Genomic DNA, 24,113 nt, shown 5'->3' on the forward strand with positions numbered 1-24,113 from the left:
CACGCATGCACACTCATGCACAGACACAGAAACACATAAAATCTTTAAAAAAATAAAATAAATAAAAAAGATGGTATAGAATAGAGGAAAAGGGCAAGGGGAAGAACATCATGGCCCTGATTTGACTGCAGGCCCAAGATCAGGGCCAAGAAATAGAATCCCACCAATCCCTAAGCCAAAAATCCCACCAGGCCCTAAACTTGACCTAAGATCAGGCCACCGTTGAAAGTTCTGCACCCCAAGAAACCCTATATAAAGCTGGCGTCCGCTCAGTTCCCTCTTGCTTCTCATTCTAGCTGAGGCAGCCACTCTCCTGGGTTTTTCCGTTCCAATAAATCTCTTGTGTGAGGTGTGCCTTTGTGTTATTTCTGGGCTCAGGACTGCCAGGAGCTATAACACTTTCAATGGGAAATCTCCCCACGCTGGAGCAGAGCTGTTTGTGACCTTGCTTTGGGGAAACTTTCCTCACACCAGGAGCAGAACCCTAATACTTCGGTTAGGGAAGCCCCTTTCTTCAGAGCTGCAACACTTATAGATGGCACCTGAGGAATGAATCACAAGATTGTGCTCTGGCCTCCTCCCTACACACATACAGGCGATTTAAATGAGTTACTCTCTGTAATGCAAGGCTGAGGCAGAGAATGTCAGCCAAGAGCCAGTCTTGGGTATTCAACTTCCTATCTAGAGCCAACAACAGATCTAAAACTTTCAGGGGAGGAGTTGAGGGCTCTATCCTGAACGTATACAGACCTTTTTCTCGTTATTCCCTAAGCAATGCATTGTCAAAGCTGTTTATGTAGCATTAGGAATTAAAACCTAGACGTGACTTAAGTATACAGAAGGTATGAGTAGGTTTTAAGCAAATAGCATGTCTTAGGGTTACTATTGCTGTGATGAGACACCATTGTAATGGAAGTTTTGATTTCTTCAAAACCTCAGTTATGTTATGCAAACGTTTTTGTTTTAATCCCAAGTGGGAGATTTTAGTTGGGCTATAGTTTGTCCACAGCTGTTAACTGTCTAGTGCGGGGCTGGTTTTGCCAGCTGGTAACTTCCTACCTCGGGCCTCATGGGACACAGACAGGAGTGTGGTCTAGGACTCTGAGGATATAAATTTGAGAACCCGGAAAGAGGTGTGCTGTGTGGTGGTGTTGTGTGGGGTGTAGATGTTTGGAGAGACCAGAGACAGACGCTGTGGTGGTTTGGAGCAGACATATGGAGAGAGACACACAGTGGCTTGGAGGAGACTGTGGCTGCTTGTTTGCTGTTGACAGAGATGGATATATCCCCCAAAGACCCACCAAACCCTAAACAGATGGAAGAAGTAAAGGGTTCTGCACTCCCTCTCCCCACTAACCTTCTCTATTCTACTTAGAGCTGGGGGGTTGGAAGGGAGAGGTTTTAAGGAACCCCAAATGAAACAGTTTAAAAACAAGCACTACACACCATTACCAAAGCAGCTTGGGGAGGAAAGAGTTTATTTGGCTTACATTTCCACATCACTCTTCATCACTGAAGGATGTCTGGACAGGAATTCAAACAAAGCGGAAACCTGGTGTTAGGTACTGACGCAGAGGCCATAGAGGAGAGCTGCTCACCGGCTTGTTCTCCATGACTTTCTCAGACTGCTTTTTTTTTTTTTTTTTTTTATTAATTACACTTTATTCAGCCTGCTTTCTTATAGAAGCCAGGACCACCAACCAGCCTAGGGGTGGAACCAGGCATAATGGCCTAGGCCCTCCCGCATACATCACTAATTAAGAAAATGCAGCCAGGAGAGGTGGTGCATGCCTTTATTCCAGCGCTCATGAGGTAGAGGCAGGCAGATCTCTGTGAGTTCAAGACCAGCCTGGTCTACAGCGTGAATACAGGACAGCCAGGGCTACACGGAGAAACCCTGTCTCGAACTTCCCTAAAAAAAGAGAGAGAAAGGAAATTCCCAACAGCCAGATCTTATGACGACATCTTCAAGTTAACATAAAACAAGAGAGCACAAATTATTTCACTTTATAGGAGTGAGTTGAGTATCGGAGATCTGGGTGTCACTGACCAATCACAGACACCCAGGGACAACAGCACTTACTGGACACAGTGCTTCAAAGCCTCCTTGCTCAGTCACACAGAATAGCAGTGGGCCATTCCTTTTTCATTCCACCTGCTCCTTTCCCACTTCTCAGAGAGGGTGCAGATCTCGCTAATTTGAATCTTGGAACGGAAACTTGCAGGACTTTGTCTCTGAGCCTTAATCCTCTATGGTAGAAATATCCAGAAAGTTCCTGCCCTCAAAGGCAGGGACTAGAACTGAGGCAACCTATAAGAGATTGCTGCAAATGTGAAAAATGTTTTCCTTTATTTATTTATGCTGGCTTTTTCTAGGAATATTTTATGTCATTACTTCTAATGACTGTTTACCTCAATTGAGATATCTCTCTTTCTATTGTTCGCTCTAAATCTCTGTGTGTGTGTGTGTGTGTGTATGTGTGTGTGTGTGTGTGTGTGTGTGTTGGTTTATTTGGGAGCTTGGTTTGGTGTCTATTTTGGACACGGTCTCACTCTGTAGCGAAAGCAGGCTTTGAATTCTCTGTGTAATTCATATTGGCCTCAAATTCATGATCCTCTTGCCTCAGCTTCCTAAATGCTGGAATTACAGACATGGGCCACCATGCCTGACTCTGGTCCTCTCTCTTAGGAAGCTCTGTCCACACAGCTCAGTCTCTTTAAGTCCTACTTCAGGGCTTCCACAGATTGCTTTTCTGGCTGGCCTCCTTTTCTTTTTACCTTCTTTCAAGTCCATGCTTAAATATCTATGGCATCATCCCTATAAAGGAACCCCTATCCATCCAGGGGGGCCTGTAATCCCAGCACCTGAAGAGTGGAGGAGAATTATGTCATACAGTCTCAAAAAAAAAAACTTAAAGGTGATTAAGGAACACAAATTTAGTGTCTGCACACCTCTACAGATTACAGACACATGTAACTGCATACACAGAAATAGAAATACACACACATAAATATATATATGCACCTAAATAAATCTAGATGGGGAATAATTTTCTTCAATGGTGTAGCCACTGATAAATTGCCCATACTCCAGAAAAAAACAAAACTAAAAAAAACAAAAAACAAAACTAAACTAAAAAAAAAACACTCACCCATGCTCAGCAACCAACCCTGATTAAAATGAGGATGAGCATTGCTGGAAAAAAATGGTGGTGCACACCTTTAACCCCAGCACTCTGAAGCAGAGGCAAGTGGATCTCTGAGTTTAGGGCTAGCCTGGTCTACAAAGTGGGTTCCAGGAAATTAACCTGTTTTATTATGCAAGCATGAGGGGCCTGGGTACAGAGCCCCAGAATTCAGGTAAATCCAGACATAGTGGTTTACATCTGGAATCCCACCACCTCTTCAGCTACAGAAGTAGGAACAGGAGAACCCCAGGAAGCTTCCTAGCCTGGTGTACCCAAAGATGATCAACAAGAGACTGTTGAAGTTTGGTCTGGTACTATGTATTCTAATGATAATTACTGGCCCCATGATCTGGTTACCACCCAGACGAATACATTCTCAAGTACACCTGTCTTTGTTGTGTGAATTTTGCTCTACCTAATTCAAAATTAATTGATTAATAAAGTTGCTGAAGCCTGTGACTGGGCAGAAGAGAGGTAGAAGGAGCTTAGGTTCCTGGGCTTGGGATACGAGAGAAACCATGAGACTAGGAAGGGGAAGAGACAGAGAGAGAGAAAAAGAGAGAGAGATAAGATGTAACAGGAGGAGAGGAAGCTGGAGAGCACATCATGGAACAGTATGGATCATGAGCACGTGGCCAGGAAGGCTGGTCTGATAGAATAGAAGCAGCACAGACAGCAAGTAACATGGATTGTGTAGCTGGGAAATAGCAAAATAGTTTAGAAGATTGATACCTGCCCAGTTACTGTGCTTTAAAGCTTTTTATAAATCCAAAATGTTTCTGTCTCGATTATATGGTAATTAACTTGGATAATTACACTTGAGAGTGTAATATCCTCCTCTTATAGCAAGAGACCTTCTCTCAAGGTGGAAGATAAGAACCAAGACTCAAGGTTGTCCCCCAACCTCTATAAGCCCACTGAGCTACCTATGTGCCTATATTCAAACAAATGAACACACACACAAAAGATTTTTAAGTTTGATAAATGTTTCCAAGTAAACTCAGTTTGCAAAAAAAAAAAACAAAAAAAAACAAACAAACAAAAAGCATCTTTATTAAGAAATAGATGAAAGAAAATTTAAATAGCATGATTCAGTGAAATCTTTTCTTCTTTCGTGGTTTACAGTGCTGGGGCTCAATCCCAGGGGTTTGAATATACCAAACAAGTGTTCTACCACTGAGCTACACAGCTAATCTTTTGATGCAACTCCCCACTGACCCCCAGCTGTAACTCTGGGGTGTATGAATCACTATCTACACAAGTTAGAAACCTGAAGGCTTCTACCCTTGACCCTAAGTAGAAACAAGTATTTAAAAATCATTTTAGGGCTGGAGAGATGGCTCAGTGGTTAAGAGCACCGACTGCTTTTCCAGAGGACCCAGGTTCAATTCCCAGCAACCACACGGCAGCTCACAGCTGCTTGTAGCTCCAATATTTGACACCCTCACACAGACATACATGCAGGCAAAACACTAATGCACAAAAAATAAAGATAAATAAAATATTTTTTAAAATTATTTTAGTTTTTTTATGAGTGTTTTGCCTCTATGTATTTATATACAATACATACATGCCTAGTGCTCCAGGAGGCCAGAAGAGTACCTCAAACCACCTGGTACTGGAGTTAAGAATGGTTGTCAGCCACCATGAGGCTGTTCGCATCAAACTGAGATTCTCTTCAAGCACAATAAGTGCTTTAAGCTTTTGAGCCAACTCTTCAGCCCACCATTTCTGATTGCCCTGCTTGATAAAACATTTCTGGCTCACCAACATGGTCGTGAGAGAAATGTGCATAGTAGTTAAAAGCATGGGCTCTCGACAGGTATGACAACGCACACCTTTAATCCCAGCACTTGGGAGGTGGAGGCAGACAGATCTCTGAGATCTCCGAGTTTGAGGTCAGCCTGGTCTACAAAGCAAGTTCCAGAGCAGCCAGGGCTACACAGAGAAACCCTGTCTCGATGGTGGGGCAGGCTCTGGAGCCAGTAAACTCAGGTTCAAGTCCCATTTTCATCACTTCCAGCTCTGTGGCCCTGGAGAAGTTACTTGGGTATCTGAGCCCATTTCCTTGGTAAGATAAGAATAATAGTGATTCTCACAGGGCTGTTTCCAAGATTAAACTTGATGATCCTGAAAAGCTGCCTAGCAACAGTGTCTAGCACATGTGAGACTAGATCAGCTTTTGAAATGACACAAGGATATTTAGAATGCTAGCCTGCCTTCTGAGAGAACACATCTCTCTCCCTGCAGGGAAGACTCTGCGCCACACCACAGATACAGTTGAACTTACTACCCTGGAGAGGGTGAGTTCCTCCTCAAAACCAACCGTTCCGCTACCATGACTTCTGATTCAAAGTAAATTTCACTGCTGAGTGCTTTGGTCTGCATTCAGCTGATATGAGAAGACAAAATGAACATATAAAAGTTACACAACAGGGGGCTAGCGAGATGGCTCAGAGGTTAAGAACACTGGCTGTTCTTCCAAAGATCGGAAGTTCAGTTCCCAGCAACCACATGGTGGCTCACAAACCATCTGTAGTAAGATCTGGTGCCCTCTTCTGGTGTGCAGGCTATAAATAATAAATACATCTTAAAGTCACACACAGGGCTGGGGAGAGATAGCTCAGCTAGTAAAGTGCAAACATGAGGGCTTCAGAACCCATGTCAAAAAAATGCCAGACCAAGTGGCAGACCGCCTGTTATCCCAGCACTAGAAAGGAGAGACAGGAGGATTCCTGGACTTTGCTGGCCAGCTACCCTAAGTTCCAAGCCAATGGGAGAACCTCTTCCAAAAAACAAAATGGATGACTCCTGAGGAAGACCCCCTGAAGCTGTCCACATATATACACACACAAACACACACTCACTCACATACATGCACTCTCACTCAAACTCACACTCACAGAAAGCCACGAGCGACAAAATATGCTCAGAACTGAGAAGCACTAAATATCAAAGCAGAAAACAAGACTCCTAGAAGTGCAAACGTGTGGAGATGGGAAGGCCAGCCGGTTGGGGAGGGTCCTGCTGGGGTCTGGCCTCGAGTCTGCCGGAATGCCTTTGCCAATCCATCTGTCTACCCTTCCAACTGTTCTGAGGGCAAAAGTGGTGTTCTGAGTCTCTTCATGTTTCTAGGCTCAGCCTTGATGGAGGGGATGAAACAAAGAAAGTAGAAGAGTTGAGCTGGAGGAGATCTGCCCATTACTCGGCATTTATTTTCACCCTCAGAAAGGCACTACTTATACCCCAAGATGTCTTTCTATCTTTAAGTCTTCTACTGTATAGTTTTTGTTTTGTTTTATTTGTTTTGTTTTGAGACATGGTCTCCTGTATAGTCCAGGCTGGCTTAGAACTCACAACCCTCCTGTTTCAGTGGGTTGAACATTAGGATTACAACACTATATTCATTGCCCAACTTTGCCTTACACATCTGCTCTTCTTGTTCCTCTAAATTATAGCAAGACAGCTTGATCAGAGAATAAAGGTATCAAACATCCTGTATATCTGAACCCTGTCCCAGTACTGGGCTTGATAATGGACTGGGTAGAGTACCCACCAAGGGCTTTGTTTGTTTGTTTGTTTGTTTGTTGAGACAGGGGTTTTCTGTGTAGCCTTGGTTGTCTTGGAACTCGCTCTGTAGACCAGGATGGCCTCAAACTTGGAGATCTGCCTGGCCTCCATTTCCCAAGTGCTGGGATTAAAGACATGCACCACCACCAACTGGACCACTGAGGGCTTTTGTTGCTTTTCTGTAATTTTGTTTTTGAAACAGGATCTCGTGGTTAGCTTCAACCTTCCCATGTGGCTGAAGCTGGTCTCTGCTTCCCAAGGCCTAAGATTATAGGCATGCACACACACTGAGCATTTCTACAGGGCTGGTTTCTCCCAGAGTCTGAGATTGAAGCCAGGGCCTTACCACCACTAGGCAAGCATTCCACCTTTGACCTACATCCCCCAACACTGAATACCTTCAAAAACCAACCATCTAGCCTGTGTGGTAATACATACCTGAAAGCCCCGCATGTGGAAGACTGAGGAAGAAAGAACTCAGGATGAGGCAGGAGGATGAGGAGACCAGCCTGGGCCACATAGCAAGAACCTATCTCAGGAGGAAGTCAACAATCCTACTAAAACATCAGCTATCTACCTGGGACAGCTGTTCTTTTTCTTTTTCTTTGACAATTAGCTTTCTATCATGACAAACTCTTTGATATATCATTCTAACAGATTTCTCATTATCTGTAATATTTAGCAAATGGTACATTGTCCAGCTATACAAATAACACACAAAGCCAGGCAATGATGGTGCACGCCTTTAGTCCTAGCGCATAGGAGGCAGAAGCAAGTGGATCTCTGAGTTCAAGGCCAGCCTGGTCTACAGTGTTATTTCCAGGAAAGCCAAAGCTATACACAGAGAAACTCTGTCTCAAAACAAACAAACAAACAAAAAACATAAAAACATGTTCCTTGCTAAGACATCTTTTAGTATGTGCATCCAACTCTAGCATTTTAGAGGCAGAGGCAAGAGGGTCAGGAGTTCCAGGCTACCTTTGGCTATATAACACCTTATCTCAAAAATGACAAAAATTCAGGTAAGCTAGGCATCATGGTGAATTCCTGTAATCCATCACTTGAAAGGTTAGAGGCAGGAGGAGGCTCAGGAGCTTCAAGTCATCTTTGGTTACATGTAGAATTTTAAGCTAGCCTGGGCTATATGAGACCCTTCCTCAAAAAAAAAAAAAAAAAAAATCAGACCTTAAGTCAGGCATGATAGCATATACTTGTAACCACAGTAGTTAGGAAGTTGGGGCAGGAAGACCAGAGATTTGAGGTCATTCTAGCCTACTAGTGAGGTTGAGTCCAACCTGGGCTACATGAGATTCTGCCTCAAAAAGAAAACAGCTGCAAAATGCTGTTACGTTTAGAAAGCGTAGTGATGATCCCACCTGTGTACCTTAGAGACCAGACATGCTGAGTCAAAGAGGAAAAGAGACAGTTCTTCACAACTAAAAATGACCCAAGACAGGGCTGGAACAATGGGATGCTATGTCAGGGCTCATTTTCCCACCACAGCTGGGAACAGCTGGGTCCTAGGCAAAGGCCAGCAGGAGTGAGGCCCAGCAGCACCCTGCACCTCCCAGGACTGAACTCAGGATTGAGACTGGGAAGCCGAGTGAGTCCTGCCCTTGCTCCAGAAAACTCCCACACTGACCCCAGGCTGGGACTCCATGCCATTAGGGCTCCCACAGCAGAGGTACAAGCTAAGTTCCGAGAGCCAGAGCTCTGACAAGCGGCCGGGCCTGACACAGTGGTCACGTCTGGGGGAGGATGGGGTGATGGGCACTATCTTAGATTGCTATGATAAAAACCATGAGCAAAACCAACTTGGGGAGTTTATTTGGCTTACACACCTGAGGTCACAACCCATTGAGAGGAACCAGTGCAGGAACTCAAGCAGAAACCGTGGAGCAATGCTGCTTACCGGCTTGCTCCTCAGGTTCAAGTTCAGCTACCTTTCTTTTACCTCCCAGGAACACCTGTCTAGGGGTGGTACCAGCCAATGTGTCCTTCCACATCAGTCAATAATCAAGAAAATACCCATATCAAGACTTGATATGATGGAAATACTTTCTCAGTGAAGGTTCTGACAAAAAAAAAAATAATAATAATGAACATGACACCTCTCAGTGGCTGCAAAAGCCTGCAAACAGACCAGACACATTGAATTGGATCTCTGTGCTCTCCCACCAAAAGCTGTCAGGAGGCCCCACAGGCTGCTGGTGGTTTTCAGCGTAGCGACACCTACTCCAGGTTCAAGAATGGGCTGGTCTGTGGTGAAGTCACAGGAGGTATGCCTTTGAAAGGTCGATCTTGCCCCTGGACCTTTCTTCCCTCCTGACTCCTTTCTCCCCCCTCCCGGGTTGCCTCTCTACCACCTGCTCTACCAACTACTCCCTGTTCTAGCCCAGGCCCTGAAGCATCAGAGCTGAATGATCATGATGGAGACCTTTGGAACTATGACCCAAAATCAAGCCCCTGCCCCTTAATGTCTTATCACTCAATGGAGAGTGATGAACATAGCTCAGGGGTGGAGTGTCTTAGTTCCTACTGTTCTGTTGCTGTGAGGAGACACTATGACCAAGGCAACCTATAAAAGGGAGCATTTAATGGGGGTGGGGGGCGTTGCTTACAGTTTCAGGATGTTGGAAACTACAATCATCATGGCAGGGAACATGGCAGCAGACAGGCAGGTATGGCACTGGAGAAGCAGCATCCATGGGATATATCTTCTTTCAAACTGGTAAGAAGAGAAGAGAGTGGCCTTACTTGTTCACTTACACCTCAGTGTAAATTAAGTCCAAAAGTACCTCTCCTGGAAACAAGTGAATTAACTCAGAGGGCTTTATAACGGTTAGGGGTGGAGCTCAAAGTAAGCTGCCTGCACACATTCATGAGACTCGGATTGGTTCTCTAGCAACAAAGAAAAAAGTTAAGCAAAACGAAACAATACTTTTACTTATGGGAAAGCTACATCCCATCCCACATACTTGACCTGGTTCTGTTTGCACCCAGCATCTTTTTAGGGGTGTCTGCTCCTGCAACCTCAAGCCATGTGTTCTGGATGGGAGTGAAGCAAGTAACTCAAGCTGAACCAATCACAAGGCTACCTCTGAACTGAAGGATCCTACAGGCTAGCTGAGCCCAAGTCACTAGGCAAACCAAGTGACTCTGAGGAAGTAAGTAGAGCAAACGCGCATGTTCTGGGAAGGTGGGGGCAGCAGAGGTCTGGTAAATGATTGGCCGCTAGCTGGCAGAGCCAGCTTCATGGAGAATTTGTAGCTGGAATGGGTAGAATTTCATTCTCTGGAGACCTAGCAAAAGGCATTTTCAACACAAGGAATAAGGCCGTGCAGAAAGGCACAGAAATATGTCAGCCCCATTTGGAAACTGGCAAGGGCCCAGGATGACAGCAGTAAAGGGATTATGTGGGGTAGAAGACAAGATAGGCCTAAAGCTATGGGCTGCCCTGTGAAGGGGCTAAGGGGAGCTCAGGAAGCCGTCTGAAACTGCCCTGCATGGGAGCGGTAGGTAACCGGAGCAGGCCTGGGCGGCTTGAGCAGATCTGTCAAGAGTGGATTAAAAAAAAAAAAAAAAGAGTCTGGGCTTGGACGCGGATGGCACAAGGCCGGCCAAGGAAATGCAAAGGGCAGAGGCAACGGGACAGAAATAGGGCATGACTGCTGGCCAGGGCACTGGAAGAAACCACCATCAGGCCTTGGGGAAGAAGAGCACGGCAGAGAGCCCTAGCCATTGTGTAAGACCCCGGGCAGGATCTCAGAGAGAGGGAGAGAGCAAGAGAGGGGTTTAGAGCTTTTCGGTGACTTCCCAGGTTACAGCACCTGGGTTCTGAGTAGCCATCTGAGAACGCCCGGCTTTGCTGCTGGTTCAAATTGAGTTTAAACTGGTCATGATGGCACACGCCTGTAATCCCTGCACTCAGGAAGTAGGAGGCAGGCAGATCAGAAGTTCGGGGCATCTTCAACCACACAAGGCCAGCCTGAATGATATGAGACTCTGTCAAAAAAAAGAAAAGTTGAGTAAACTATATGCACTGGTCCATACCTGTAGTTCCAGGTATTCAGAAGACTAAGGCAGGAAGATCATTTCAGCATAGGAGTTCAAGACCAGCCAGGGAAAAAATAAAATTCATCTCATAAATAAATAAATGACAATGGTGGTGGCACACATCTTTAATCCCAGCACTTGGAGGCAGAGGCAGGTAGATCTCTGAGTTTGAGGCCAGCCTGGTCTATAGAGCTAGTTCCAGTACTAGCTATCTGAGAAACCAAAAATCTAAATAAATAAAAATAAAATAGGACTGGAGAGATGATTCAGTGGTTAAGAGCACTTTCTGTTCTTCCACAGGACCTAGATTCAATTCCCAGCATCCACAGGGCAGCTCACAATCTTCTATAGCCCCAGTTCCAAGGAATATGCCTCTTCTAACCTTCATGGGTACCAGACACACACTTGGTACACACACATACATACAAACATGCAAGAAGTACCCCAGATACATTAAATAAATAAAAATGTAAGGAATAAATATATAAAATAAAATGTGGCCTGAGTCTGCCTCCTGCCTCCAGCATTAAGAGTTTGTGTGGGGCCTAAAAGGATGGCAGCTCGGTGAGTAAGAAGACTTACCATTCCTTCAAAGGGCTTGGCTTTGGTTCCCAGCCCCAACACGGTGGTTTACAGCCATTTATAACTCTCATTTCCAGGGGATTTGGGTCCCAGCACCCAGTTCACAATTTGCTTATACCACCAGCTCCAGAGGATACACTAGACTCCTTAAACATCTGCACTCATGTTCGTAAACCTGCACACAGACGCACATCCATACACGCACAATTCACAGTTAAAAAAAAAATTTTTAAAGAAAGAAGGGGGGTGGTGGGGAGAGATGGCTCAGAGGTTAAAAGCACTGGTTGCTCTTCCAAAGGTCCTGAGCCTAATTCCCAGCAACCACATGGTGGCTCACAAGCATCTATATGAGATCTGCTGTTCTCTTCTGGCCTGCAGGTGTACGTGCAGGCAGAACGCTGTATACATAATAGGTAGATCTTTAAAAAAAAAGAAAAAAAAGGAAGAAAAACAGGTAATAGTACCAAACTCAAAGGTTACTTTAAGACTAAAGGAAATGATTGTGGGAAACCCACTTTCCAGGGTGTCAGGAAAATAAATACCTAATGTAGATAAATGGGTAAAAAGTTTCCTTTTGGGAAAATGCAAATGTCTTAAAATCAGATATGACACTGGCTGCACAGGCTAAACATCTGACAGCCCCTGAACTGTAGGCTTTTAGTGGAAATTTCTAGCATGTAAATGATATCTTAAGAAATCGATCAGTGTTTGGTAGTGTCAGTTATTGTCTGTGTCCTGCTCTGGCACTCTGCGGGAGATTTCAAGCCACCCTGCCGACTCCCTAATGATAGTATGTATTATCTCTCAAAGGCCGTGGTGGGCTGGAGCAAGAGGGGTTGCTTTCTTCCTCACATGGAAAAATCTAAGTTACCATGCACATTAGTTGTATCTTTGTGACTTCATTACCTTCGTCACCTTTTCATCTCAGAGCCTCAGTGTTCATGACTGCCAGGGCTTACCGCATGCACATTCCAGGCAACAAAATGAAAGAAAGCAGCTGGGTGTGATGGGGAGCCCTGTAATTCCACTTCCTCAGGCAGGGAAAGTTCAGCACCAGCCGGGGCAGCTTACTGAGACACTGTCTTCCATGTAAAAATAAGATCCAACAAGCAAGATGATGAAAGGAAAAAGCAAAAGCCTTGCCCTTTCCTCAGAGGGAGTGTCCCCAAGGGCGATGTGATGCTTGTTATTTATATCTCATTGTCCAGAAATTAATCACGTAGCCATACCTGCCTGCAAAAGAAATTGATCATTTTTTTTATTTTTTGAGGGTTTTTGTTAAAAAAAAATGTTATTTTATGTATATGAATATTTTTCCTGTATGTATATGCAGCGCTTGTATACATGGTGCTCACACAGGCCAGGAACGATTATTGGACTCCCTGGAACTAAAGCTACAAACAGCTGTGAGCCACCATGTGGGCACTGGGGAACCTGGGTTGTCTGGGAAAGCAGCCGTGCTCTTCTGCATATACATCCAGCCCTCTCTCCAGCCCTGATGCATGCAGCTCAGATGCAACCACGATTCAGAGCTTACTAAAGGCAGAAATGATTACTGGAGAGAAAGAGCAGTCCCTACTGTGGCTGCTACCTGTCTGACGTGGAGAGGCAGACTATGCACAGATAAACACAAAAACAAATAAATGAATGAGCAAAGTTCATAAAATATCTTTGAAAGAAACAAATACCACAGCTGGCCTTTTCAGTCATGTTGTATTATCTAAAAAGAATGCTGCAAAGCGCAAATATCTCTGGGATGCATACTTTGAGAAAGCCTAATTGGCTTGAAGGGTTAAAACTGCTCCATCCTTGTACTGTGAAGCTTGTTGAAATAATATAGCAGAGTTTCAATTATTTGTGTGATAGCCAGGTTAAGAGAGTAGCTGGGTTAAGGGAGAAACCCAAAAATAAATGCAGTTTTTTAAAATTTATTTATTTTTATTAATTACAGTTTATTCACTTTGTATCCCCCCATAAGGCCTTCCCTCCTCCCCTAAAAGTTACAGTTGTAAGCTGCCATGTCAGTGCTGGAAATTGAACGTGGGCCCTCTGGAAAAATAGTGGTGTTCTTAACTTCTGAGCCATCTCTCCAGCCCCTTACTTCTGTTTTTTGAGACAGGATCTCATATAGCCCAGGCTGATCTCTAACTTGCTCAGTAGCAGAAGCTGGGCTTAACCTCCTCACCTTTCTACTTCTGTCTCCCAGGTTCTGGGACTATGAGCATGTGTGACATACCTGGTTTTCTATCTCACCTTAAACTTTTAAATAATCAGGTGTATGAATAAATAATACAACTGATAAAGCGCTATCTTGACCATACTTTCATATGAACAATGAATGAAAATGAAGAAATCCATCAAATAAACTAATTAACTGAAATGACTTTCCATGATTAAAAACAATTTTCAACAAACCAGGAATACAAAAGAATGTCCTCAGCTTATAAAAGCCATCAGTTCAAAACCCACAGCTAACGTCAAAGATAATAATTTCCCTGATCATAAAGATGAACATGTCTGGTCTCACCATTTCTATCCAATCTTGCTTATAGAAATTCTAAATAGGGCAATAAATAAATACATAAAATAAATGGCATCTAAATTAAAAAAAAAAAAATGCTTGGAGCAGTGCCAAATGCTTGCAATCCCAATACGTAGGAGACTAAGACATGAGGATTATCAGAAATTCTAGGACAGTCCAGACTCCAGAGTGAGATCCTGCCTCCCAGAGAGGGCTGGGGAAAGCAGACGCATTATCTGTCAATGATTAATTTTAATTTCATAACAGTGTAGAAGTGCAGATGATCTAGATTTAAAAATGTGATTACTTTCTCTAAACCGGCTCTGTTACAAGCAGAGAGCTGCGGTAAAAGCCTGGGACAACCAGCACTTGTGAGATAGAAGCAGGAGGATTAGGAGTTCAAGACCATCTTCAGCTACAGAGTGAATTCCAGGCCAGCTGTGGCTACAAGAGACCATGCCCCAAAAATGTCTGTTCGGACATTCTTTCCTCTACATTTGACAGAAAGGAACCCAACTCTCTTTTTAAATGTTTAAAGTTACGTTTATTTAGTTAGTTGGTAAAGGGTGTTGAATACCCTTCCAAGGACAACTTGTAGGAGTTGGCTCTTTCCTTCCAGCAAGGCTGCTGAGGACTGAACTCCGGTAGTCAGTCTTGGTGGGAAGCACCTTTTCCTCTTAGTCATCTCCCCAGCCACCCAACTTTATATCTTCCGGAACTGGAGTTACAGATTGTTATGAGCCTCTGAGAGAGCTGGGAACCAAGCCCAGGTCCTCCAGAAGAGCAGCCAGTGCTCTTAACAGATGAGCCATCGTCCTCATCACTTACTTACTTTTTGGGCTCAGTTTATTTTGTCCCAAATGAATCTAAAACTCACAGGTTTGAGCAGTCTTCCCACCTGTGCCTCCACCACCAAAGTGTAAGCTGTCTGGTGTGCCTGGATCCTTCGCAGTACCAGAAAGTGGCTGCCTGCACGGGCAGACTCTGCATTGGCCTCGTCTGTGTGCAAATGTTTTATGACCAATTTTTGTTTTGTTTTTCATTCTTCCAGAGCTGAGGACCGAACCCAGGGCCTTGGGCTTGCTAGGCAAGTGCTCTACCACTGAGCTAAATCCCCAACCCTTTATGACTAATTTTAAAGCAACTTTATATTATACAATTTACACATTACAAAATTCACTTTTTCGTTTTGTTTTTGGTTTTTGGAGATAGGGTTTCTCTGTGTAGCCTTGGCTGTCGTGGACTCACTTTGTAGACCAGGCTGGCTTCGAACTCCCAGAGATCTGCCTGCCTCTGCCTCCCAAGTGCTGGGATTCAGGCATATGCCACTGAGCCTTGCTGAAAATTCACTTATTTTAAGTTTAACTCATCTTTGTTGTTAAAAGAATGAAAATCCCAATTCATTCGATTTTACCAATGAAGTCAGGAGCCAGATGCTGGGGTGAAAACCTACTAGCTCAGTGAGGCAGAGAAAAGAAGGCAGTTGACCTTTCTTACTCAGCTCACATGCCAGAGAAAAAAGCCAAAAGCCTGCTAGCTGAGCTAACAGCACAGGAGGAAAAGGCCAAAGGCTAAAAGCCAAACAGCTAAAGAGCTCTGTCTTCTTCTCCACTATGTCTTAAATACCCTTCAACTCAAAGTCCCGCCTTTCTGCTAATCACTGTCAGCTGGTTACTTGCTCAGCCCCTTGGCCTAGGGTTAACTTTATTAAATCCTGTGTACTGAAAGCTCTTGGATTAAAGGTGTGTGTTAGGGAGGAACCGCACAAAACCAAAAAAATGAGTTTTTACAGTTCACAATACCCGGGTTCACAATGGGATCAAATTTCCTGCATCTCCTCCTCCTCTTTTTCCTCCTCCTCCTGCAGTGGTGAAATAGAAACTAGCACACAAGAGTTCCATGTAGCCAGGCAGGCCTCAAAGTTGCTATTAAATTAGCCAGGAATGATTTTGAACTTGTGATCCTCATGCCTCCACCTTCCTAGTACTGGGATCACAAATATGTGTCACCACACAGATGTCTGTTGCAGTCCATTTGAAGAAGGTCATTGATTTCTATTAGCTCAGAAGTAAAGCTCTCCTATCATGTACAAGGCCTTGGATGTAATCCCCAACACTTTAAAAATAAATCGTTAAACAAACTTGACCTAGTGGCTCCCGAATGTAAGGTGAAGGCAAGAGGATCAAGAGTTCAAGGTTATCCTCAGCCACACACCCAATCCAAGGGGATACACAAGGCCCTGTGGCAAAATAAATAAACATTTTAAAAAATAAATACTTGGTTAACCATTAATCCAACATGTTATCTGGAACAGTTATAAAAGCCAGGGCTCTGTTTTCATATAAACAGCTCACCATTTGCCTCCCTTGCTACCCTTTATAGGGGACTATTCTCCATTTGGCTGGTGAATTCCTTTAACACACACATTTTCCATATTACAGTTCCTTGCAATGGCCAGTAGTCCAGGTCGCCCCTAGCCACCGTAGTGGCCCAATCAAGAAACACTGATCAGTGGCCGTTTTGCACCGCTTCCAACTCAGCCATCCACATCAGACAACAATCTCCATCCTCCCTTCCATCTTTAACAACATCCTTTCCCTAATCGCCACAGCGATTCCCAGCCTCACTCCCTCTCTTTTCTATCCTCCCCTGAAGCTAGCACGCGAACCCGCGAACCTTAAAAAAAAAAAAAAAAAAAAAAAAAAAAAAAAAAAAACGCCACTGCCTAAACCAAACCACTTGACGCGCTGAGGGGAGTGTGTGGAGGTGTAAGTGTGTGGAAGTGACTGTGTGTGGGAGAAACCAACCGAGGCTCCTAAGGTGTTCACTTTGTGAAACACCAACTAGGTCCGGCTGTAGAAACCAAAATCAGCTTCCCAGTGCGTCCTCGCACACAGTAGGCACGCCAGTGAGGCACGGGGGAAGCTAAGCTCCACTCTGTCCCCTGGCCCTGCAGGCTTCCCGCTGCCAAGGACTCAGCAACCCCCGGGCGCGCGCGGTGGTAGCGGCCGCGCGACGTCACCCATTGTTTACAAATCAACCCGAGCCGGCAGCGTTCCGGCTCCCGCGGCTCTCAGGCGCGCGGTGCGACTGCCTGGTGGTCCCGGCTTCCGCGTCCCAGGCCCGACCCGGGCCTCTCCCCCTCTCCCGCCCCAGCCGCGGCCCGCCGAGCCCGCGGGCAACCGAGCCGCCAACGACGCCCACACAGCCGCGGGGGCCCGGGCGGGGGGCCATGCCGTGCCGGAGGGAGGAGGAGGAGGAAGCCGGCGACGAGGCGGAGGGGGAGGAGGACGACGACAGCTTCCTCCTGCTGCAGCAGTCGGTGACCGTGGGCGGCTCGGCCGACGTGGACCGGCTCATCGCCCAGATCGGCGAGACGCTGCAGCTGGACCCGGCGCACGACGGCCGGGCCTCGCCGTGTGCCGCCCCGGCGCCCCCGCCCCCGCGGGTCCCGGCGGCGCCGCCCGCGGACCAGGCCCGGGCCCCGGCGAGGCGGCTGCTGCGTCCGGCGGTGCCTGCGGAGGCCGGGGACCCGGCGCCCCCGGGGGCCGTGCGCTGCGTGCTGGGGGAGCGCGGGCGCGTGCGGGGCCGGGCGGCGCCCTACTGCGTGGCGGAGCTCGCCGCGGGCCCCAGCACGCTGTGTCCTCTGCCCCCGCAGCCCGGCCTCGAGGGACCCTCAGGGACCGGTAAGCCAAGCACCCCGCAGCCTCTGGCCGGCCCGTGCCGGCGGGGTTGGTTCCGGAGCGCGGCCGCGTCCCGCCGCCTGCAGCAGCGACGCGGATCTCAGCCCGAGACCCGCACCAGCGACGACGACCCGCACCTGCTCCTGCAGCAGCTCGTGCTCTCGGGAAACCTCATCAAGGAGGCGGTGCGCAGGCTCCATTCGCGACGGCTACAGCTGCACGCAAAGCTTCCCTCGAACGCGTTCCTCGGGCCTCTGTCCGCTCCGGTGCACGAGCCGCCTTCGCCCCGGAGCCCTCGCGCGGCCTGCAGCGACCCTGGCGCTTGCGCGAGGGGGGCGCGGCTCAGAACTGGGGACGACCTGCTTGTCCCTGGCAGCTAACAACCCAGGTGCCCACAGCACTAGCCTGTAGCTGGGTACCAAAGGATTCATCTAGGGCTGCACCCTCCCGGGCTGGTGGAGACAGGAATTTGGAAACGGAAAAATAAGCTAAGGAAGACAGCCGAAAGATCGCAAATATTTTCATGGGGTAACTGAAGTTGAGAGATCCAAACTCTTTGAAATCCAGGACTTGAAGGCAGATTTTATAGAGCGCACCGCAATCTGTCAGCAGGACTCCTTTTTTGGCGTGATCCAACCTAGTCACTGCAATTCCGCGCAGACTCTCCTGGGCAAGCCGGCGACCACGTGGCCACGGTGCTTGCTCTCAGGATCGGCTCGACCAGCCCTAGAACGAAGGACGATGATCTTAGTTACTTGCTGCACCTATCAGGGCTGGTTCCCGATCCCCTTTAGGGGAGGGGGAACAAGAGTGGACGTGATTTCGGGGAGAACTCCAAAATGCCACACGTGAACATTTTACAACGGCAGTTAAAAGACCATCTCGTATCTTTTGCGGAGCTGGTTTTAATGTACAGCATGCGGCACCACTTGGGCTGAATAGAAAGAAGTAACTTCTTTTGGTCCCCCCTTTTTTTTGTAACGTTACTGTTACCGGAGCGTTAATGTTAAGTCTGTACCCCACGAGTGTGGGGGTGGGAGGGGGCAGTGAGCGGTGTTGGGTATGGATGGAAGGGTTTGGTGAAGCACGGAGTGAAACCTCCCGCCTTCCCAATGTGTGTTTTCAAAGGCCATGGGTCTCTTCTTGGGTTTAAGCTCGTTATTTCCTGGGTGTGCACCGAGTTGTGAGGCTCCATCACGGAGACTAGCTAGCTGAGTTGCCTTGCTGAGAGAGGAGCGTACAGTTTTGCAAATGTTGGGGTCCCCCTAAGGAAGGGCGCCACCTTCTGGAGTGGGGTTTGGGGGTGGTGAGTGCTGGGTGTCTGAGCCTCCCTCCTGAGGCCACCGCCCCTGCCCCTCCCTTTGGCTTGCACAGAAACTGTCTTGAGACAGTGACCCACCCCGTTTTCCCCTTTCCCCGACTCAAGCGGGGTGCCGCTGATCCTTGCGAGGTTCCCCATAACGGGCCCTCCGGGGACACAGCTCGGGACGCAGTCTCACACAGCCGCTGATAATGGGCTCCTGGGACCATTTGTGATAACAGCTGCAATTCCCTGGATAGAGTTGATTTCCTCCTGACCCTCCCCCAGCTGTGCCAGCTCGCCTTTGTAAGTGAAGGAAACCGAGTAGAAAATGTGACCCTCCAAATGGAAAAGCTGCAGGCTTTTCACCATTGTGACTGTGAAGTGCTTGGAAACACTGTTCACTCTGAGCTACCGTTTCGTTTTAGTTTTACAGTCAGTGGCTTGTTCAGCATCCAGATGTGGCCATTGACATATCTACACTTCGCACCGGAGTGACTAGAATTGTGGCTGTCCTGATTATAGGATTTTAACTTAACTGAAATAACTGTTTTTGAATAAATGTGTGGGGTTTTTTTGTTTGCTTTTATTTTGTTCTTGCCTCCAGTGGGAAAGATGTACAGAACACACTTCTCTGATCTCCATAAACATGAAAACACTTGAAATCCCTGTCAGCCTCCTTCTCGGATGGTAATTAGAGACCTTTGTGTGTGAGCAGCTCACTAGTTAGACGAGGTCTGTGCAGCTGGGTGTGTGTCTGGGCTGGCATGAAATTAAATGAAAGTGAGGTCAGGTTTTGGACCAATCCCATTCACCAAACCTCAGAGCCGGTTGGGTGTGGGGCAGGACATCAAATCACCAGGTCTGCTGTCTGGGACCCTTACTGCCCCTCCCCCTTTCTGGCATCCGAAAGCTGGCTGTTTATCGGTGCTGCTCAAGATACAAGCCTGATGCTAGGAGCGCTGGCTGACTCCTCCCTCTCTGCCCTTGGTACATTTACTCCCATTCTGTGTCAGCCATGACACAACCACCCATTTCTATCCCTTTCTGAAATACTTCAGTGTGTTCCCTGAAGGAAGGAGTTGAGTTGGGTAACAGAAAGGATGCCTAGTTTTTACATCCACTTGTGAAGTGGGGATGGGACCTTGGATTTTTTTTTTTTTTATTCGTTTCCAGAACTAGTTTCAAGTAGCCAGGTGACTGGGGCCCTCGATTTTTCTTTCAACAAAAACCCACTCGTTGAGCATGCTACCTGTCCTAGTTGTCAGCTCTCTTTTGACTCAGTGTACCTTACATCTTAAATTCATCAGACACACATGGTCCCTGAGGGGCGACTTCAGAACATCTCAAACAGGTCATTTCCCATGACTGGCCCAGCAAGGGAAGGACTATTATGGGGCCTCTCGGACAAGGAAAGGGCTTCTGCGGTACAGTGCTGAGCTTGTGTGGACAGTGGGTTGGGCAGAGGCTCTGGTGAGGCTGTGGCCCTGAGATCTCAGCTAGAGTCCTTAATTAAGGACAGACTTTTCAGAGGTCTGGGGCTGAGCAATCCAGGGCTTTTTCTCCATTCCCAGAATGGCCACCATCAAACGCTAAGGCCCTGAAGAGCTGGATTCTTGTAAGCATGTTAGTTATGTTTCTATCCCAGCACTTGGGAGTCTGAGACAGAAGGATTGCTGCAAGTTCCAGGCCAACCTAGGTTACAGAATGAGACCGTGCCTATAAAGAAGCAGCCAGAGCTCACCCAGGACTGTTCTCCCTGGAAAAAGGAAACAGAAACCAGGCTTGGTACATGCTCATAATCCCAGCACTTGGAGGGGCAGGCAGGAGAATCAGGAATTCAAGGTCATCCTTAGTTACATATTGGGGTCAGCTTGGGCTGCATGAGGCTTTCTTTCTTTCTAAAGGGGTGGGAGGAGTGAGGAAATGAACATACTATGCATGAGGTGCTTGAAATGCAGTACAGTTCTATAAACCTTTTTATAAAAATCCTGCCAAGGACCTAACAATGGTAGAGCTCCTGCCTAGAATATGCATGGTCCTGAATTACACACACACACACACTTCTGCCAAGGTAAGTACGACGGCATGTAGTTCCAGTTCCTCAGGAGGCTGAAGCAGAAGGGGTGAGTCAGCCCTGGGGTTTGTATTTTTTAAGATTTATTTTATGTGTATGAGTTTTTGCCTGAATGTGTACATGTGTGCCATATCCGTGCCTGGTGGTCTCAGAGTCAGAACCGGTTCAGATCCCCTGGAAGTGGAGTTACAGATGGCTGTAAGCCATCGTGTAGGTGCTGAGAACTGAATTTGGGTCCTCTGCAAGTGCAACAATTGTTCTTAGCTGCTGCGACATCCCCAGGCCAAGAGTCTGAAACCAGCCTGGGCAATATGGCAAGATCCAGCTCATCTCTCCCTCTCCACTCTTTCTAAGATATTTCAAAAAGTACTTAATAAAAGGTAAGTAAGTAAAAATTCCAGACCTTGCCAAGTTCTACGCACCCTTAAATACTTATTTAGAAGTCAGAATTTATGTAAATGATTGTTATGTGAACTGTATGCTTACATGTGTGTTCTCAGATTAGCACATTGAACCCGAGTTTCATGAAAATTAAGCAAGATACACCCAACCATTCTATGGATTGTCTGTAGCCCAAGAACATGGGCTAGACAGAATGATTCTCTAAAGCCACTGGTGATGTCTATCAGTCTAGAAGGCAGATCTTTGGGCTCCCAGTCCAGGCCTCTTTCCGTGTCTGGTTGTCCAGATTGGTGACCTTGATATCAGAACCCTGGAAAATGTCCCAACTACCCTGATTAAGCTGTGGAATGCCGGGTATGCTGTAACAATTTTTATTTTCTGAGACAGGGTCTCGTAGCCCAGGTTAACGGGTGACCCTGACTTTTTTTTTTTTTTTAATTTTATTTTTATTTTTGGTCTTTTTGTTATTTTTTTTTTTCTTCCAGAGCTGAGGACTGAACCCAGGGCCTTGCACTTGCTAGGCAAGCGCTCTACCACTGAGCTAAATCCTCAACCTGACTTTGACTCTTGATCATCCTGCTTCAACTTCCCAAGCACTGAGAGAACAGGTGTTACTGAGTCCTGGGGTTGAACCTAGGGTTTCATGCATGCTAGACATGCACTCTACCAACAGGACTTTCTCCCTTACCCACTATAACCATTTTTTTTTATATTTTATTTATTTTTGTGTATATGAGTGCTCTATCTGCATGTGTGGACAGTTAAGGGTATAGATGGCTGTGAGCCACCATGTCATTGCTGGGAATTGAACTCAGGACCTCTGGAAGAGCAGACAGTGCTCTTAACCTCTGAGCCATCACTCCAGCCAAGGTAACCATTTTTTTTTTTTTTTTTAACAAAATATCCTGCACACTATGAAGACAGATGGTTACAAAAGATGTCTGGGTGAGATAAAAGACCAAAGCTACAAACTGAATGAAACAACTAAAATTAATCAATTAGCAAAAAAGTGATTTGGATAAAAGAAAAGCACATCTTACAGAACACTCCAAAATCTGCCACCCTAGGACCATTCTAATCCAGGCTTAAATGCTCTTTGAATTCAATTTTTATCTTTTTTTTTTTTCTAGTTCTTTTTCCAGCTTAGAAGCAGGAACGTGGAGTGAAGATCAGACAACACTTTCCTACCCAGCAAAGTCTGTGTTGAACCCTGTGATCCCTTCCTCCCAATCAGAAAAGAGTTACCTTGACAACCAAATTACTAACTCATTCAATTAGCGCCCCCCCTCCCCGCCTTCCACCAATGCTCAGTAATCACAGAATGTCAGCCCTCAAGAGCTCAGGCTTTGCTGGCTGGGCCTCCCACCTCATCCAGAGATGGAGGTGCATACCACATGATACTGTGAAAGCTGGTATAGGCGAAGAAGGAAAAACTCCCCTAGGCAGGATTCCTATCCATATCTAAAGGGAGTGTGAATGACCTGGCCTGTGTCTCCCCAGACACAGGAAGGAAGAGCTGGGCTCTACAGGCGGCCCTCTGAGGCTAGCTGTGTGCTTTGGGACAGGGTCTACAAGCTCCTAATGTCAAAAAATGCATCTGCAAAAATGGGATAAGTACCTAAATTGCAGAATTGTGGGAGATTTGATAATCCCTAGGAAGCAGACGAAGAAAGGAAACATCACTCCTGTAAGCTTGTTTGCTATTCACCCCCCTCTTGTCCTTTCCTTCCTCCTCCTTTCCCCCTCTTCCTTATGAGAGCTCGTGCATAGATCATATCACAGAGCTATATACCATCAACTCTGGTCTCTCTTAAAAATCAAAGGAAATGGTGGGCTGTCAAGATGTCTCAGTTGAGTAAAGGTGCTTACTGCTTTGCCTGAAAACCAGTTTGATCCCTTGGACCCACAAGGTAGAAAGAAAGAACCAGCTCTCATAAGTTGTCACAGCTCTTGTGTGTGCTATGGCATGTGCATGCCTACAGACATACACAAAGTTAATTAAAAAAAAAAAAAGGCACAGCAAGGGGGATGCCCAGCTGTAAGCGGAGGAGAAGGACAAATTCAAGGTCACCCTTGTTCACACGGCAAGATCAAGGGCAGCCTGAGTGACATGAGTGCCTGTCTCAAAACAAACCAAAAAGGCCCAGAGCCTGGGAATAGAGTTCAGGGGTAGCATGTCCAGAGCCCTGGGTCTGACCTTCATCGCTTCAAACCTGTCTCCTCTGAGGTAGGACCACTGGATCTCAAACCCAGTTGTAGTTTCACAGGAAATTGTTAAAGGTAGCTTATACTGAAGGCATTATCTACGTGTTCACTAAGGAAGGGGTAGAGGTCACTTTCTAGCCCAGCCAGAGAGACAACTTGTTTGGAATTTGTAGAGCGGGGGTCAGCAGGATTATCACAAGCTATCACAAGAAGGGTAGACGGTACAGCCTGGGCCCCAGTTCTTATGACCCCCTCCTTTCTTGTTAGAAAGCCCACCCTCTTCTAATTCAATTTCTCTGCTCAGCTGAAGTTCAGCTTGCCTGCCCTCTGCACTTCCCTATAATTTGTGCTGAGAAAAATCATGCTATTGTGTCTCAGGAATTGTGTTCCAGTTCATTTTGTTCCCTGCCTCATCTTATTTACTGTCATTACAGAGCTATCTCAGCGACTCATATGTGTATGCCTCCTTCCCAAAGAGATTACAGATTCTTTGATGATGGCAGAATGACAAAATGAAGAGGATGTTTTA

The 24,113-nt window shown here is 46.4% G+C and overlaps 1 protein-coding gene and 1 long non-coding RNA gene across 2 annotated transcripts; one reads left to right on the top strand and one right to left on the bottom strand.

Annotated features, from left to right (window-relative positions):
* Positions 1-1,547: 1,547 nt before the first annotated feature.
* Positions 1,548-10,760, bottom strand: LOC132655835 (uncharacterized). The gene is made up of 3 exons (XR_009593715.1): positions 10,589-10,760; positions 9,380-9,486; positions 1,548-1,912 (listed from the first exon to the last, which is right to left on the bottom strand). It is a non-coding gene; the product is annotated as an uncharacterized LOC132655835 (long non-coding RNA).
* A 6,197-nt stretch (positions 10,761-16,957) lies between these two features.
* On the top strand, positions 16,958-19,477 carry LOC110556643 (FRAT regulator of WNT signaling pathway 1). The gene has a single exon (XM_021650505.2). It carries the CDS (start codon positions 17,150-17,152, stop codon positions 17,978-17,980), a length of 831 nt encoding a protein of 276 aa, XP_021506180.1. The 5' UTR covers positions 16,958-17,149; the 3' UTR covers positions 17,981-19,477.
* Positions 19,478-24,113: the final 4,636 nt, after the last annotated feature.

The sequence above is a fragment of the Meriones unguiculatus genome, chromosome 1 (genome assembly GCF_030254825.1).
Source record: "Meriones unguiculatus strain TT.TT164.6M chromosome 1, Bangor_MerUng_6.1, whole genome shotgun sequence".
Classification (NCBI taxonomy): domain Eukaryota; kingdom Metazoa; phylum Chordata; class Mammalia; order Rodentia; family Muridae; genus Meriones; species Meriones unguiculatus.

Coding starts and splice junctions, on each gene's coding strand:
- LOC110556643 (XM_021650505.2), top strand. CDS start 17,150: ATGCCGTGCCGGAGGGAGGAGGAGGAGGAAGCCGGCGACGAGGCGGAG.